Source organism: Anolis sagrei, chromosome 3 (assembly GCF_037176765.1).
Source record: "Anolis sagrei isolate rAnoSag1 chromosome 3, rAnoSag1.mat, whole genome shotgun sequence".
Taxonomy (NCBI): domain Eukaryota; kingdom Metazoa; phylum Chordata; class Lepidosauria; order Squamata; family Dactyloidae; genus Anolis; species Anolis sagrei.
The window spans coordinates 219645201-219663331 of NC_090023.1; the positions used below are offsets into that span (position 1 = coordinate 219645201).

At 39.2% G+C, this 18131-nt stretch overlaps 1 protein-coding gene and 1 non-coding gene across 4 annotated transcripts in view; both read left to right on the top strand.

Moving 5' to 3' along the window:
- The window catches only part of ARHGEF4 (Rho guanine nucleotide exchange factor 4), a 239972-nt gene that overhangs the window by 206490 nt on the left and 15351 nt on the right, over window positions 1-18131 (top strand). For all 3 annotated transcript variants that reach the window (XM_060768163.2, XM_067465889.1, XM_067465888.1), the window contains one exon: window positions 15261-15440. In XM_060768163.2, coding sequence (XP_060624146.2) covers window positions 15261-15440 — 180 coding nt within the window. The remainder of the gene's footprint in view (window positions 1-15260; window positions 15441-18131) is intronic.
- Window positions 1529-1640, top strand: LOC137096758 (U6 spliceosomal RNA). Its single transcript, XR_010909713.1, has one exon. It is a non-coding gene; the product is annotated as a U6 spliceosomal RNA (small nuclear RNA).

Genomic DNA, 18131 nt, shown 5'->3' on the forward strand with positions numbered 1-18131 from the left:
TGAAAGAGTGATGTGACTCCTCATTTTCTCTTGACCAAACCAAACATGCTGAGTTCACTCAACTTCCCCCTTCATATGTTTTGTTCCCTATACTTCTTCTTATCTTCCTTGTCCTTCTCTGACCCAGCTTGTCTACATCCTTCCTAAAATGAGTCACCTGGAGCTAAATACAGTATCTATGATTAGACCTGCCCAATACAGAATATAGTGCAATGATTACTTCTTCTGACGTTGAAACTATGGTTTTATTAATGCAGGCTAAGATGGTGTTTCTCTTCTTTGCTGCAGCATCACACATCTGGCTCACATTCAATTTATGATCAACAATGCCCTTTTCACATGGAATACTGCTGAGCCAAGAATCCCCATGCTATACTTGTGCACTTGGTTTTTTATTGCCTAAATGTAGAATTTTGTATTTCTCTCTCTTGAAATTCATTTTATTAATAGCAGCCTAATTTTCTACTTTATTAAGGTCCCTTTGAATTTTGTTCCTATCTTTTATTGTGTTAGCTACCCTTCCGAGTTTTGCATCAATCACAAATTTGATAAGTATTCCTTCTATCTCATAATTTAAATAATTGATATAAACACTGAAGAATATTGGCCCCAGGACAGAAACTTCTGGCATTTCACTTGAGACCACCTTCTAATTTGAAGCCATTGATTACAACTTTTAAGCATTATTTTCCAACCAATTATAGATCCATTAGATCAGGGATCCTCAAACTAAGGCCAGGGGACCGGATATAGCCCTCCAAGGTCATTTACCCGGCCCTCACTCAGGGTCAATCTAAGTCTGAAACTACTTGAAAGCACACAACAACAACAACAACAACAATCCTATCTCATCAGCCAAAAGCAGGCTCACACTTCCCATTGAAATATTAATAAGTCTGTTAAAATTGTTCTTCGTTTTAATTATTGCATTGTTTTTAAGTGTTTTTGCACTACAAATAAGATATGTCCAGTGTGCATTGGAATTCATTTGTGGCTTTTTTCAGAATTATAATCTGGCCCTCCTACAGTTTGAGGAACTGTGACCTGGCCCTCTGTTTAAAAGGTTTGAGGACCCCTGCATTAGATGGTGTTTCCTAATAATAATAACAACAACAACAACCTACAAACTAGGAACTGGATATAGTCCAGTGGTTACCAACCTTTTTTTAGACCAGGGCCCACTTGACCAGGAACCACTTTGACCAGGGACCACTCTCCAACATTAGTATCAAAAGGGTTACAAATCAGTTTTTGGTCAACTTTAGATTCAGTTTGGTTATTTGGGGTGCAGATTCAGAAAATTGCATTGGATAGACCACATCACATCTAGTTTCTGATACAGAACATGTGCCATCCAGTAGTTGACATCTGCTCACCCACCAAAGACTATATTTAATAATCTAGAGCTTTTCCGGGCTGTAGTTTTCCGGGCTGTAGAAGATTTTTGGCCGTTCTAGAACCCGCGGCCGTAAGGAGGTTTGCTTCTTACGGTTACGCAGTTTTTGGAGGCCTAAGATTTATTATAATTGTGCTCGCTTCGGCAGCACATATACTAAAATTGGAACGATACAGAGAAGATTAGCATGGCCCCTGCGCAAGGATGACAAAATCTAGAGCTGATGTGGTAGTAGTGATCTTTTGTAGGTAGTCAGCCTCTCCCCTCCCGACATTCCTGTTGCCTCGACACTATAGACGGTTTTGTGAGATCAGTTGCTCTCATTGCCATGTGGTTTCGAGGCAACAATATAGTAATGGTGAAGCCGTAGACAATATTTTGGTTCTTGTGGACCACAGGTGGTCTACAGACCACAAGTTGGAAACCAATGGTTTAGCCCATATTCCCTCAGTAATGCATGTAGTAGAGATAATTGGCCCTTTGTGTAAAGGTTATGGTTACCAGCACTGATTTGGCAGTTACATAGATGAGTATACAGGGATTGAAAAATAAGATTATGAAAAATTAAACACTCAAAATCCTAGGTCTGGATGGATGACGTTTCAGTTTTTGACACCTTTGAATTTTTAAAATCTCACTTTTTTATTCTGGGAATTAAGAAAAATAAACTTCAATAAAATTCTTACCCAACTTTACTTTTCGAGGTCAGAGTTATCTGAACTTGTACAGACCTTGCATCCAGTGCTTGAATGCTGCAATGGACTGACTAAATGCCAGTAAACTACAGCTGAATCCCAGTGAGACAAAGGCTCTATGGATTGGTGTTTCTCTGGTCTGGGAATTGGGTAAACAACCTACCTTGATGGGGTTGGAAAAGAAGTCAGCATCCAGGCTGGGAATTATTCCTTGATCTATCTCAGCCCAAGTGGAATTGTAGCTTCGGCTCCAACTAGTGCCTTTTACTGGACAGAAATAACTCAGCTACAGCAGTCTATGCTGTGGTAACTTTTCAATTAGATTACTGCAATGTGCTGTATGTGGGACTGCCATTGAAGATGACCTAGAAACTCTAGCTACAGTAGTACAATGTTCACAGTAGCAAAATGGTACACAATGCAGCAAGATGGCCTGTTCTGTCAATTTGGTTCCAAGCAGAATTCAAACTGCTGATGATGACATTCAAAGCTTTATGGCTTTTGATCTTGATACCTAAAGGGGTATCTAACCCTATATGATATGAAATCTGTGTCCCACCAGTGGGAGCAATAATTCATGTGGGCACAATGTAGAAGGCCTTCTATATGGCGACTTGTTTACGGAATGTCCTCTCTTTGGAAGTCTGGTGATTACCACCAACATTTATTGTTTGAGGCCTTGCTTTTTCTTTGAAGTATACATGCACATGATTTTAGGCTTTTCTTCTATTTTAACCTAGTGATCTGTTTAATATGCTTTTTCCAATTTAAATTATTTTATAGTTTTAACATTGAATTGCTTTAAATTGTTATACTGTTTTAATTTTAAATTGTTATACTGTTTTAACTATATGCCAGGAGCCCCCAGTGGTGCAATGGGTTAAACCCTGTGCTGGCAGGACTGCTGACTGAAAGGTCAGCCATTCGAATACAGGGAGCAGGGTGAGCTTCTGTCTGTCAGCTCCAGCTTCTCATGTGGGGATGTAAGAGAAGCCTAGCACAGGATGGTAAAACATCTGGGTGTCCTTGCAGATGGTCAATTCCCTCACACCAGAAGCAACTTGCAGTTTCTCAAGTTTCTCCTGGCACGAAAAAAAACAAAACAACTATATGCCTTCTTGAAACTTTATGATAGAGGACAAGATAGAAGTATATTAATAACAAATAAATAAATAGCTATATATTAGTGCTTATATATTAGTATCCCAAATGGGATAAAAAAAACAAAAATAAGCTATACATCCACGTTTTTCATAATAAATGATAGATCATCCCCAATCTACTTTTGTAATGTGTGAAAGATTGCAAATGCTACTATTTGCTGATTTTAGCTCATGCTCCCAGGCTGAATACTATATAAAAGGGGCTCTGATTCTTATCTTCTGTTTTCTTGATTTATTCCCCTGCCCAAGGCACCATGCTGGATGCTTGGGAAGCTTGTTTTGAAACGAACAAATGATGCTATCAGCAATTCTTTGAATTTGCTGTTATTTTGAGCAAAAGAATTCATGGCATGGCGAGATAACGTACAGAATGATAAACATACATATTTGTGCTGTGCTCATGAGCTTGTTCAATCCTGAATAAACTTTAAGTGATGGAATTGATTGTTTTTAATCATGTAAAGTCTTTTGGCCTACTGTCCTGACCTTTTAAGATTTTTCCAGTGTCCCCAAATGCTCAGGATTTTCTGCACAGATGCAGTTTGACAGAACAAAACAACATAAGCTGGATCTTCATGACCTTGGATAAAAATAATGATAGATTCAAAGAGCAACAAGGAGCCCACATTTCCCATTTCCCCATGCTACCCTCCATGCATTCTTAAAATTATCTGACATTTGTCAGAAACCTTTGTATACAAGGCATAGAAAAACATTTGTACTCTGTTGTTTGTTTTAGAATAATAACACAGAATTGAAATTCCATCACCTGGTATACACCAAGTTCTCGAGAAAAATATCTAAAAGTTTATTGTAATGTTACTCTTTCTCACTAACACACACTGATCTTTTTAAATGGGGGGTGGGATCTAAGCCCTCCAAGGGGTCTAACCTACCTTCCAGTGCCATTTTCTAATGGTTTCCCAACTTCTGTATGACTTTCCCCTTTTCTGTCAAGTGGAATATGTGAAGCTTCTTCTTATCCTTCTGCTAGGAGTTCCCGGTGGTGCAATGGGTTAAAACCTTGTGCCGGCGGGACTCAAGACCAACAGATTGGAGGTTCGAATTCAGGGAGAGCATGGATGAGCTCCCTCTGTCAGATCCAGCTCCCCATGTAGGGACATGAGAGAAGCCTCCCACAAGGATGGTAAAACATGAAAACATCCGGTCGTCCCCTGGGCAACATCCTTGCAGACGGCCAATTATCTCACACCAGAAGCGACTTGCAGTTTCTCAAGTTGCTCCTGACACACTCACACACACAAAAGAATCCTTCTGTTGTCACCAACTGTTAAGTCTTTCATTTATTCCAACCGCTGCCATCAAATATAGAGGGTTTTCCTTATCTCCACCTCTGCCACAACTGTGAGGACCTTTTCCCATCCCAGCATTGTGGACACCAACTGTGGGCACCTCCTTTATGCCCTCATGGTTCCTGAGCAAGATTTTATTTATCTTCTTCACCAGACACAGCAACTTTTTATTAATTGTTGTTACCACAAGCTTTGAGTCTGTTCTCAGCTTTCTAATATGTAGTGTTCCCAAAACTGCATAGAAAATATCACTTAAGAATTAATTACTGGCAAGCAGTTAAACTAAAATATGTCGATATTTTTGGTCTCAGTGGTAGGGTTAGGGTCCCATTATGAATCCTAGATATAGCCCCCCTTTCATATTGAGACCATAACAGACCAAAGAGTTAAAACCTTTTATTAGGATTGTGACCCTAATTAAGTCCTTTTTCCTTTATTTTTTGAAAATGTATACCAGTCCAAACGATGTATGCAAAGTCATGTCTAGTTTGGCTCTAGGGGAGAATAGAATCTGAGGGTGAAGGAGGAAAAAGAGACTTAATGAATGCCATAGGAAACTGTCAGGGCTGATTAGCAGAAGTTATCCCAAAGTACAGCCCCTCTCTCAAAGGATCCACAGTTCTTGTGAAACTTTAGGATCCAGCGTTGATGGAAAGTTGGCACAGGATAGTGAAAGCATCACACAATAAAGATGGGCTGACAACTTGGTGTCTGGTTGACTCTTGTTTATCAGCTGCAGGCTTCATACAGACAGAATGGAGTCACTTTCTGTCCTCTGCTACTTGCTAGGAGTCCCGGGGCCACTGAGAAAAAGATTTCCATGGCAAGGAGAAGAGAAGGCTGAGAAGGAGTAGCTCCCTCATCCTTCCAGGCAGAAGGAACGCTGGGCTTCAACTACTAGACAGAACACTCACAGTTGAACTGCTGCTTGCCTTGGGTTTGCAGAAGAGAGACTCTCTCTGGGAGACTCAAGATCCTGGGTTCTGTGGGTGGATGTGATAGATACGCTGATAGAGTTTGTGTATTATTCGTCGCAAATTGTCCTGTTCATCATTGGAGGGAAAAGTGGGTATCTACATAGATGAATATGCTAAATTGTAATTTCAGGTACCATAGTTTCTGCCTTGTTGTTTGCTTAGAATAACACATAAACATGGCAGTGAAGCAGACTTTTGGTATTGGGTTTTAATAACTACTTGTATATCGTTTTTAGCCTAGATTTTAAAAATTGTTGATGTTTGAAGTATATAACCCCTTGGGATTGGCGTGTATGTGCAGGACTGGGTTCTCCTGTTATGATCTGGTCATTGACCATTAAAAAGTTTACTAAAAATACTACTACTACTACTACTTTTGGTATTGATCCAAAAATGGAATGTTAAATTATCTATCTATCTATCTATCTATCTATCTCTATCTATCTATCTATTAAAGGGAAGACTTAGGTCACTTCTAGACAGGCCGTATATTCCAGGATCCGATCCTAGATTTTCTTCTTTAAATTGGATTATATGAGTCCCCATCTGGAATAAAGGGAAAACCTGGGTTCAGATCCTAGGATATAGGGTCTGTCTGGATGTGCCCTTAGTCTGTGCTTTAGATAAGTAAATGTATGTGTGTGTTTGTGTATGTTGAGAGAAACTGAGAAGAATAGAGAGAAAGGGGGAAAAAGAGATGGAAAGAAAGAAAGAAAGACGGACAGACAGAGAGACAGACAGAATGTGTGAGAGTGCATCCAGTGTGGTAGTGGAGCCATGGTTTGCAGAGGCAAAGCCATGGATATTTTGCTTAGTAGGAACAATGACTCCATTCATACAATTATTTGATGTGATTTGAAGCTAACTACCTAGCATCAAATTGTGGTGGCCAGACAACAAACTCCTACAAAAGTGTGTGAAAGAAAGCTCTTAATGTGCACCAGTGCCCTGTGGTTTGTGCAGTCTCCATCCAGGCCTCAAACTAGTTCAAAGATTTCCTATCTCATCATCTGCACAACAACCCAATTTTCTTCAAAACCAGTTTGAAACTGTATTAAATGGTCACTATAGATGGGGCCAATGTCATTGTCTTCTCTTCTGCCTTCTTCTCAAGTATCCCTCATCACTCTATAAATTTCGGTGCAATCCTCAAAGGAGATCATGCGGGAGAAAATATATTCCTAATATATTGCTGTGGGATATTACTATAGTGGTTTCCAGCCTATATTAACCTCAACATGAATCGATTGCAGAGTTTTCTTGGCATGTTCGTTCAGAAGAGGTTTGTCAGTGCCTTCTCCTGAGAGAGTGTGACTTGCTCAGTCACCCAGTGGATTCAATAGCTGAGTTGGGATTAGGATTGGGATTGGAATCAGGATACCCGTCTCCAGAATCATAAACCAACTTTCAATCCCTTACACCACACTGGCTGTCAATATTATGTACCAATGGGGTGGGGAGAGTCATAGTCCAATGCTCAAATCACTCCATCTTGCTGGCTGTCATTGCTATGGTAGATTAATTTTAATATTGAGATAAATGTTTTTATGTTTATGTATGCGTATATGAATTTGTGTCCCGGCATTGAATCTTTGCTGTATATATGCTGTGCTCCACCCTGAGTCCCCTTCGGGGTGAGAAGGGCAGAATATAAATGTTTTAACTAAATAAATAAATAAAAGTATTTGGCCCCTTTCTGGGCATGGTTATGGAACTGTCATGATGCAGGTCTTCATTTCTGGATTTTCTCCAGCATCACTGCATGTTTCCCAGATCACCTCTCAAACCCATAGTGGTCATAAGTATGGATTTCTTTTTTACAGAGAGAAGAAAAAGGAAGCAAAGAGTTCCTTTCAAATATTGTTGTTCCCGAAATAACCAAAGCCTGTTGCTGCTATGTTGGAAACAGATGGCGTTTGAAATGGAGCTTGTGCTGAAAGAAAACAGGGAGCAGGCCCAGGCTTCTAGCATCTGTGGGCTGTGTGGCCAGTAGCTGGAGCTAGGTCTTCTGTCCCCCTTTTCTCTGGAGATTCAGGAACAGAAAATGGGATTTCAAGAACTATCAACCTGCCAAAGCTTGAGCATTGTCATCAGTAACCTCAATGATCTCTGTTGGCCCACAGTTTAATTCCCAAAACCTGAATGAAGAAGCAAGAATTGGCAGGAGTGAAAAGTGGACTAGGAGAGAAACACATTAAGCTACTGAAGCCACTTTAGGGCTAAAGGTTGCTTGAAGCTGCTTAGGGCACTTCATGGCTTTTAGATGGGCTTAAACTGCTTAAGCTGATTTAAGGCTTTAGATTGGTTTAAGTTCTCTATGTTTTAGGGCTTAAGCATCTAACTATCCAAGTCTTTTGCAAATGTCTTGGAAAGAAATTGTTGGATTGTCAGTCAGTCGAAGCATTACTAAATCACAGTACATGTCATAGTATAAGAAAGTGATAATATTAAATTAGGATAGTAATTTCAAGCTAAAAAAACAAATACCAGCATGTAATATCTTGTTTGCAGGATTACCTTAAATACAATCATTCCTATCCAAGGATCCTCTGAGACATAATTGGGGATTCTGGTGTCTCTTTCGTCCTTTGTCTTCAGTGGCAAGGAATACTCTGTGCAAACAATTGGAATTCAATTTTCACTTTCATAAGTGTAGCTTATAAAAGATTAATTAATTTAATTTAGAAGTATTATGAAATTAATTAGTTATGTGAAATCAGATTTTAAGAAGCATTTAGTGGCAAAATTTGAATGCCTTCACCCTTCCTGCCAAAAGCTGATGTACATAAAAACATCTTGTAAACACAAAACAGCTATAATTGGATTAGAGGGCATTTGGAAGATATAACCTCTCAAAATCTTTTGGACTAAATTTCAATCACAATATGAAAGTAAGGACTTAGCTGGTCCTAGTTGTTGGAGACTGTTCACAATGTTGATCTTATGGTATAGCTCTTGGATACAACCTTCCTCAAAACTTAATGTTAACTAGTTGTGTTATAATTCATTAATTTCTTTGTCTAACAACTATGCCATAGTTCAACAAAGATATGAGAAAAGGCTCTGCCCCCTCTCTGTTTTTGAAATAGTAGTACATTAATAGAAGTATGGGAAGCAGGCATTGGGAGGAAATGCTATTCTGGTGCAGATGGTCAGCCAGGCTTGGTTACTAGCATGAAGTTGTTGGCAGTGCATTCAAGTTATGTGTTAACATAAAATACAATGATCTTGCTTCTTTTCTTGTCAATTAAGAACTGGAGACACAGAACACCAATGTGTCAAGTGTGACGAGTCAACTTGATGTTTCATCCTATGTTGACATTTGATTCAGAAATTCAGTTGTCACTTTCAAGCTACCTCTTTCGCCTTAAACAGTTGAGCTGCCACACTTGTCTGTAAATGTGCTACAACCTTGCAGCAATGTTTGGTATGCCATCTGCTTTTGGGATGCTTGCTGTATTGACCTGATTCCATTCTGCAACTTGGTTGGCTCAGCAGTTCTTTAAAGCAGCTCAGCCTTTAAACGTGGCCTTGACATACTAAGTGAATAATATCTGAATCCCTACTGAGAGTTGGCCATAACTGAAGGTTAAAACGAGTGACATGAAGACAGATTTTTCTTAATTTAAAAAAGCTGCACATCCTGAAGGAAATGATGAATTAACAGTTTGAGACATTGACAAGTGTTCTTTCTCTTAAGTTATAGCAGAACTGAAAGCATCTAATATAGGAGTATGGAGAAGAAATAACACTTCCTCCTTGCACGTGCCTTAGAGTGCTTCTAAGTAGACCAGAGCTTGGGAGAGTTCCTTTTCCATGACAGTTGGGGCTGGGGGAATCTAGGCTGTACCTCAAAAAAAAAAAAAAAGAACTCTTCAAAGCACCCCTACACACTATGGCAATGGTTCCCGCAAGAATGAAAATGTGGTCCATGGCCTCACCATTACTACACCCTTGCCTTGAAACCACGTGGCAACAAGAACAACTGGTCTTACAAAACCCTCTTATAGTGCCGAGGGGATGTTGGGAGAGGACAGGTTTGCTACCCACAAAAGATTACTACTACCACATCAGCTCTAGATTATTAAATATGTGGGTGAGCAGATGGTAACTACTGGATGGCATGTGTTCTGTATCAGAAACTAGAGCTAATGTGGTCTATCCAATGCAATTTTCTGAATGAGCACCCCAAATAACCAAACCGTATCTAAAGTTAACCAAAACTGATTCATAACCCTTTTGTACTAATGTTGGAAAGTGGCCCCTGGTCAAAAATCCTTCACTACAGGCTGGATTCAAAGGCTGCTTTCTTGCACTTAAAAAAACGCTTAACCCAGTGGTTCCAGATGCAACAGTAGTGCTCAAAAAGTCACAACAGGGTGGGAATCAGGAGCGCCTCCGGATGCTGTTGGAGTACAGTTTCAGAAGCTGTAGCCAAGAAATATTGGGAGATGCAATGTGGTTGGGGAGGGGGGGTATCTCATGTTCTTCTTCCTGTCTGAAAAGACTGAAAATGGCTGCTGCTGCTTTGCTGTGATGGCAGCTTTGCCTTCTGAGTAGTGCTCCTCCCCTGCATCGAATTTACGGGTTGCGGGTGACTGACCTACAAACTCATTTGTGAGAAAGCCTTCTGATATACTGCGTACCCTTTCCAAAGAACAGCTTTATGCTTAGCATTTTATGCAGCTGGTAGAAAAAAGACTAGTTTCTTAGCTCTTTGCAATAAAGTATGTTCAGCATTATTGCTGTTGAGTTATTATGGAAATGTTTAAACAGAACGAAAGATATAAAAGATTTCACTGGATGAATGTTTTCTGAAACAGCCTTAATCCACAATTCAAAAGCTGCAGAAAGAGGTGCACCTACGAACTATTTACATCTCTTTGCTTTTTAAAATGTTGCCCAGAGCTTTAGCTGCAGCATGCCAGCATAACAGTTATGTGGAGATGAACCATTTGAGACAAATGGGAGTTGAGTGATTATGAGAATATGAACAGAGATGTATAGCTTGGCAACTTGCATAGCTATGCGGAGAAATAAATTGCTTCCTTTCAGTGTGATTATTTTAACTGAGTGTCTGTGGTTTCTTTTTTCTTTTCCTTGGTCATATTTGTTCTGCTCCAACTCACAAGAATCTCTGGCAATAGATCTATTTATCCCCCTCCACCCCACCCCCTATATAGACTTTCAAGAAGTAAACACAAAATACTTAGAGAAAAATCCATAGGGTTTCAGTTCTTCAGGAAGCAAACAAGTTGCAACTGGAGGCCACTTTAAATAGCCAACAACAGCTGCTGATGTGTTCAAATGCCAATGAACACTTGGAACACCTGGCTGGTACAGTGAACGTGTAACTTGAAAGGCATGTGTGGCATTTGGACTGTAGGTGTATTCTTAGCAAATGGAAAGCCTTATATTATATGAATTCTTCACCTCTCATGGCAACTGATGATGAGTGGCAACCTGCAAAAGAATAAAGAAAAGGACTAGATTACTGTCTTTCAATTTCTAAGATCTGGTCCTTACTTCCACCAATGTGGCAGTCGTGAGTGTTTGCCACACCATTCAATTGGGAGTTCATTCATTTCTATGCTCTGTTATCTACTTCATCGCTGTCTGCCTGTCTATCTATCTATCTATCTATCTATCTATCTATCTATCTAAGAAAATCCAATGCTGTGTATAGAAAACTAAATGTCAAGGAAAAGACATAACCACAATATTCCTCCCAGGTATGGTAAGGTATAGTAATAGGTTTCTAAATCCTTGTGTGTTATTATTTATATGTGATTTGTATTAATTGTATTGTTTTTTGTTTATTGCTTTTCTGTTTTATTGATGTGTTGTCAGGCTTGGCCTCATGTAAGCTACCCTGAGTCCCTTGGGGAGATGGTGGTGGGGTATAAATAAAGTATTATTATTATTATTATTATTATTATTATTATTATTATTGTACCTAGGTGAAGTATAGCATCTTTGGTTAAGTTACATGAATAAGTACAGTGTAAATTTTCCAATGATAGAACTATCATATGGCTTCGTTCTCACACATCCAGGAGTTGCACTTTCACTATCATATTCACTATCCATGTACATGGAACCCCCGGTGGCGCAGTGGGTTAAAGCCCTGTGCTGGCAGGACTGAAGACCGACAGGTCGCAGGTTCGAATCCGGGGAGAGGCGGATGAGCTCCCTCTATCAGCTCTAGCTCCTCATGCGGGGACATGAGAGAAGCCTCCCACAAGGATGATTAAACATCAAAATCATCCGGGCGTCCCCTGGGCAATGTCCTTGCAGACGGCCAATTCTCTCACAAGAGGATGCTCCTGACACGACAAAAAAAAAAAAAATCCATGTACATGGGGGAGGGGGGGGGCAGAAGATGGGGATTTTCCTCCAGTTGTCTCAACAAATGATATAATCAGTTTACATTTGGCCATGGAGAACATTGTTTGATGCTTCTTCAGTCCTTGTTCCAGATGGATAAACCCAGTCTGGAAAGCCACATCTCTGAGTCTGCAGTGCTGTTAATGACAAGGTGACTTGGGAGTCTCATCCATGAAGATGCCATGAATTGAAATCAGATAGATACTTGGGAGTGGTAGCTGCAATATCAATGAGATGGTGAATCCACTCAAAGTTTTAGTCTGTGTTTTACAGAAAGTATCAAGGTGCAGAATCTATTGTGGGAATAAGTCCAAGCACCTTGGAAACCTCCCTTAATGTTTTGACCAAAATTTGGAGCAGATTTACCATCTACTGACATTGGAGCCCCCACCCCGCACCCCCTGGCATCATGTTTGTCAATTTATAGAGCCTACTGTATCTTGGGTAGGTGGGTTTTTTTATTTCATAAAATATAGTGTAACCTCGCAGTTTCACTCCATCTGCTGGCTTTCATTTTTAACATGCTAAGTGTGTAGGTATAGTGTCTGATAAAGCCTTTTAGGCTGTGTTCTTTCCAAAGATGTTAATTAGCTTACTGCATAATGGTATGACTGCAAAGGAAAGAAGGTTTTCTTTAACATATTCCTATTAACTTTGCTAAGTGAAGCACGAGAACAAAGCAGAGCAACTGGCACCGTGGGCTGTACTGACTTACTGATTGTACGTCTCAGCCTTGTGCTTGGCAAAAAGCTTATCTACATTTGAAAGTTAATATGATTTTCATATAAGCTGATATGGCTTACCTGCTTATTCAGAGACATCCATCTTATTATGCTGCAGAAATCCTTCAGTGGTATTCTTTGTAATAGTAGTTTAATAGCACAACACTAGGAATATTTATTTTGACATAAATCCTGTTGCTTCAGTGGTGCTTCCAAGAAAGTATGCTTGGGATTGCATCCTTGGATTGCAGTTCAATGTGAATTTACTTAGCACAAGATCTGCTGAATATAGGTAGTGCATACTTTTGAGTAAATTATAGAGAGTTACTATGTTACTATGTACACTGTGGAAACAGTCTGCTATGGGAAGCAGGTATTTGAATGGTTGCTTTTCAGCTATAATTTGGAAGACACTTGATCAGACAACAGGAGATAGGGAATGAGATTATTCTAAGTATGTGGTGGTAAGTATCGTGTGTGAGATCCATGCTGCTCTCCTACACACACACACACACACACAGGTAACTATGCAGAAGAAAAATAACCTGGATGAATGGAATAAATTCCTTACAGAGTTGTAAACCATGAGGCATGGTAGGGCTAGATAGGGCTGAATTTCCTTAACTCTTCCCAGAGTTAAGTAAATTCTGACATGACCATTGAATGTTGAGTTCCAAAAGAAAAAAGAACAACCTCCTCTCCCAAAAAACTTTTCTCATCTTTATCTTGTCTTGGTGGAACTCTGAAATCTAAAGTGCATGTTAATTCATTCCATATTGTAATGATAGAATGTGAACTTTTCTCAGATGGCTTGTTGTGCAGTACAGAAAGAAAGAAAGAAAGTTCAAAATAATATTACATTAGCCAGAAATATTATATCAACATTTAGCCCCCTTAGGTCCTTCTGTGCAACTTGCCCATTTGAAATGAATGATGGATACATATGTTTGATGATAAGAACACAGAAACATATTCACACACTTTCCTGTGATAACCTGTTGTAGTCTACAGTACTTTTGAATCCTATGGAACTTTGAGTATATGGCAATAGTCACTAATCTACTTGAAAATATCATCTGGGTTCCTCTCAAAAGGGTATCTGGTCATTTAGGCCACTGCTTCTTAAACTGTGGGACCATTGAGCTAAGGAGTCCCCTTAGCTCAATGTTGGTGTCATGAAATACTTGGCAACAATAAAAGTTTTGCCACCTAGTGGCTGTTTTAGACATTTACATTATGCTGTTGGCAACAACATTCAGTATTTATAGTGGACTCTATAGAAAATGTTCCGGCTGTACTTCATAAAAAGGAAAATCAACCTGTTTGATTTTTATACTCATTTTATATGCCTATATACCTGGGATCACATATTTCTTGGGCGAAAAGGGGGAGCATACAACCTCCCCCCCCCCCCCGTTATGTCAGCTCCACTGGCTGTCAGTCTACTACTAAGCACAATTCAAAATGCTGGCTTTAGCCTATAAATCCCTAAACGGTTCTGGCCCAGCTTACCTGTCCGAACGTATCTCCTTCTATGAACCATTCCGGTGGTTAAGATTATCTGGAGAGGCCCTGCTCTCAGTCCCACCTCCTTTGCAGGTGCGATTGGTTGGAATGAGAGACAGGGTCTTCTCAGTGATGGCCCCTCATCTATAGAAATCCCTCCCCAACAAAATCACATCAGCCCCTTCTCTCCTAACCTTTAGCACAAACCATAATAATAATGACAACAACAACAATAACAACAACAATAAAAAAACTTTATTTATACCCCGCCAGCGTCTCCCCAAGGGAACTTGGGCAGCTAACATGAGGCCAAGCCAAAGAATTACAATAAACAAAGTAAAATACATACAACAGATAATAACATCAAATCAACTGGAAACAATAACAAAATAATACAATAGGGTAAACACAGGATATAAAATAAAATAATGGAATTGAACACAGTGAGCTGGGCCAAATGCAAGGGGTAAAATTATAAAGCCCTGGGTGAGATAGATAAATAGATTAGTATATCTGGTGGGAGATAAGATGTGGCTTTGGGACCAAGCTTTTCACAAGTAATTGGAGCAGTGCAATAAGTGACCAAGACTCAATGTGATTGACAAATGGAATGGCCCTGGACTATGTTTTGGATGGCATGATTTTAATTGATTTTTAATTATTCATATTTTAATTGTTGGTTTTAATTTAATTTTTTATTTGATATTTGTGTATGACATCAAATTGCTGCTTGTTGTAAGGCTGGCTTGAGTCTCCTCCAGGGTGAGAATGGAGAGATACAAATAGGGTAAATAAAATAAATAAATTATGGATTGAAAAGGCTTAAAAAGCCCCAACCCAGGCAGACTTCTTTAGCTATCTGTCCAAATTATCATGCATCATGAACAGACAGCAGACACACTGACGCTGTAATATTTTTCACGTACTCTCAAGTTCTTCTCTTTATTCCTACCCCTAGCTCAACTTTCAAGATGTCCCAACATGTGAATGTACTTCACCCCAATATCAAGCTCCCTTTCTCCAAGATAGTTCTTAGATGAGAGAAAATATGGCTATTTTCCAAAGATACATTTGTATAAATGTTTGTTTTCTCTTTTCCAGCTCATCAGTGATGGCGGAGTGGTGTATGCTGAAGCACTCTGGGATCATGTCACCATGGATGATCAAGAGCTAGGCTTCAAGGCTGGTGATGTCATCGAAGTAATGGATGCTACTAATAAAGAGTGGTGGTGGGGCAGGATCATGGACAGTGAAGGATGGTTCCCAGCCAGCTTTGTACGGGTAAGAAGCCATTTGTTGTGTTAAAATGCATTTCTTAACAGCAAGGTCTTTTGCAGGGAGGAGGCATTTTGAGGACACATTTTTGTGTGTGTTCCCACTAACTACGCTGACACAGTGGACACATATTTGTCATTTTTCTAGTATTCTATCACATCTGCTTATGTAAAGATAGGGGAAGTTAATTTTTTGGACTAAAACTCCCATGGTAGTTGGACAAAATTGTATTCAACAAAAGTAATATTTTTCGATCCACTCGTTCCTCGTGATATTGCTCTAGATTGCCCTTATGTGGGCAATGGCTTTCAATGTGATTTAAACAAGCATATGCTTTTCTTATCTATTTGTGTGTGTGTGTGTGTATCAGGGAATGCACTGAAGGGGTTTGATTGGAGTTCTGTACCTACTTGCCTGTTAATAAGCACATCCATATACATGAATAGAATTACACTGTGTTACTTTTATTTGCCATATATACTCAAGTATAAGCTGACCTGAATATAAGCTGAGACACTTAATTTTACCACAAAATCTGGGAAAACCCATTCACTCGAGTATAACCCGAGGGTAGGAAATGCAGCAGCTACTGGTAAGTTTCAAAATAAAAATAGATACCAATAAAATTACATTAATGAAGGCACCAGTAGGTTAAATGTTTATGAATATTTACATAAAACTGTAAGATAAGACTGTATGACTCTTTTTTTTCCTTTTTTTTTTTGTCGTGTCAGGAGAAATTGCTCCTGTTGTGAGAGAATTGGCCGTCTGCAAGGACGTTGCCCAGGGGACGCCTGGATGATTTTTGATGTTTTATCATTCTTGTGGGAGGCTTCTCTCATGTCCCCGCATGAGGAGCTGAAGCTAATAGAGGGAGCTCATCCGCCTCTCCCCGGATTCGAACCTGTGACCTGTCAGTCTTCAGTCCTGCCGGCACAGTGCTTTAACCCACTGCGCCACCGGTTAAACTATTATTCTTACCTTCTTCAATGTAAATGTGCTTACATATTTTTCCAATAACAATAGAGTAAAATAATACATGTAATAAAAATTAAAATAATAGAATACAATAATGGGCATATAATAATAACAGTAATAATAGAGTAAAATAACAAATTTAATAATAAGAATAGAGTAAAATAAAAAGTGTAATAATAACAATAATAGAGTAAAATAAAAAATGTAATAACAATAATAAAGTTAAATTATAAATGTAATAATAATAATAAATAGAGTAAAATAATAAACTTAATAATAATAGTAACAACAACAGAGTAAAATAATAAATAACCTTGACTCGAGTATAAGCCAAGGGGGGCTTTTTCAGCCTAAAAAAAGGGCTTAAAAATTAGGCTTATACTTGAGTATATACAGTGTTTATTTTCAGCTTTGAATAGGAGAGTAAGGAGTGAGGAAGAAATCCTGGGGCAAGGGAAAAACAGAGGCAGGCCGAAGCTTCAGAATGCTTTTTGTGTGCAAATGAAACAAACAGTTCTGAGATCTGGAAAAATAAGAGTTACAAAGGAATTTGAGCAATCATAATGAGGAATTATTCCTGCTCAGCACTTAGAACTGAGTGTGTCTTTTCTAACAAAGGTCTTTGGGGCAATTTCTGTTCAATTAGCAGAGCTGCACCATCTCTTTTTGTAATGGTATTACCTTGTTTTTTGAGGAGTGTATATGGCTTAGGAATTGCATTCAATTATAAATCCTGTTCCTTTGCTATCATTAAAGGAGATTTCAAACTTAGCTTGAAATCGTGTTTGGCTTTTCAACCCCTCCTTTAATACTAAGGGTATAATGTAGCATATTTAACACCGACTTAACATAAACCAAATCCTGTTTGGCTGCTTATGTACAATGCATTGCTTTCATATCAGTGATGTTTATGTGAATTCCAGGATAAAATGCTCATCGATACTCCAATTGGCCAGATCCTATACTTAATCAAATAAACACTTAGACATACCTATTGTTTGCACAGGTTACTAAATAGTGATATTACCTCACAGCTTCACAAACGTAAATTTCAGATGCTGTGGATGTTAAACTACAGGTGTAGAGTCAGCAATCAATTTCTAATTATGTTTACTAGGTTTAGGCTGCAACTGTATGGTCACTTGTGACCATGTAGAGATAATGGTTTTGGAGTATTTGGGAACTGCAGATCCCCACTTGGCTGCACGAATTAGAACTCAGTGGGGCTGGCTTCTGAGTAGACATATGGCAGGTGTTGCTATAGGTCTGCCATAACCTATGTTCTGCAATTTACATTTATCATAGCATTGAGGCAAACTGTTTAATATAGTTTACCTCGATGCTATGGCTGAAGTAGAATATGCTTCTCTAAAATTGTACAAGATTATGAGTAACCTACATGTGGTGAAACTAAATCAAATGACTAATATTAAAACTTTGCAATGAAATTCTGAGGCTAGGGGCCCAACTGTAGGTTAAGGTTACCACCTTCACTGGCAAGATGTTCAGGGGCCAGTTGAAGATCCTAGCCCTATGGGTTTTTGAAATTGCTCCAGACCACCTTAATCCAGGCCATACTTTGTGCTGACATAGCAGCATAAACCCACTGGTGGTGCAGAGGGTTAAACTACTGAGCTGCTGAACTTGCTGACTGAAAGGTCGGCGGTTCAAATCTAGGGAGCAGGATGAGCTCCTGCTGTTAGCCCCAGCTTCTGCCAA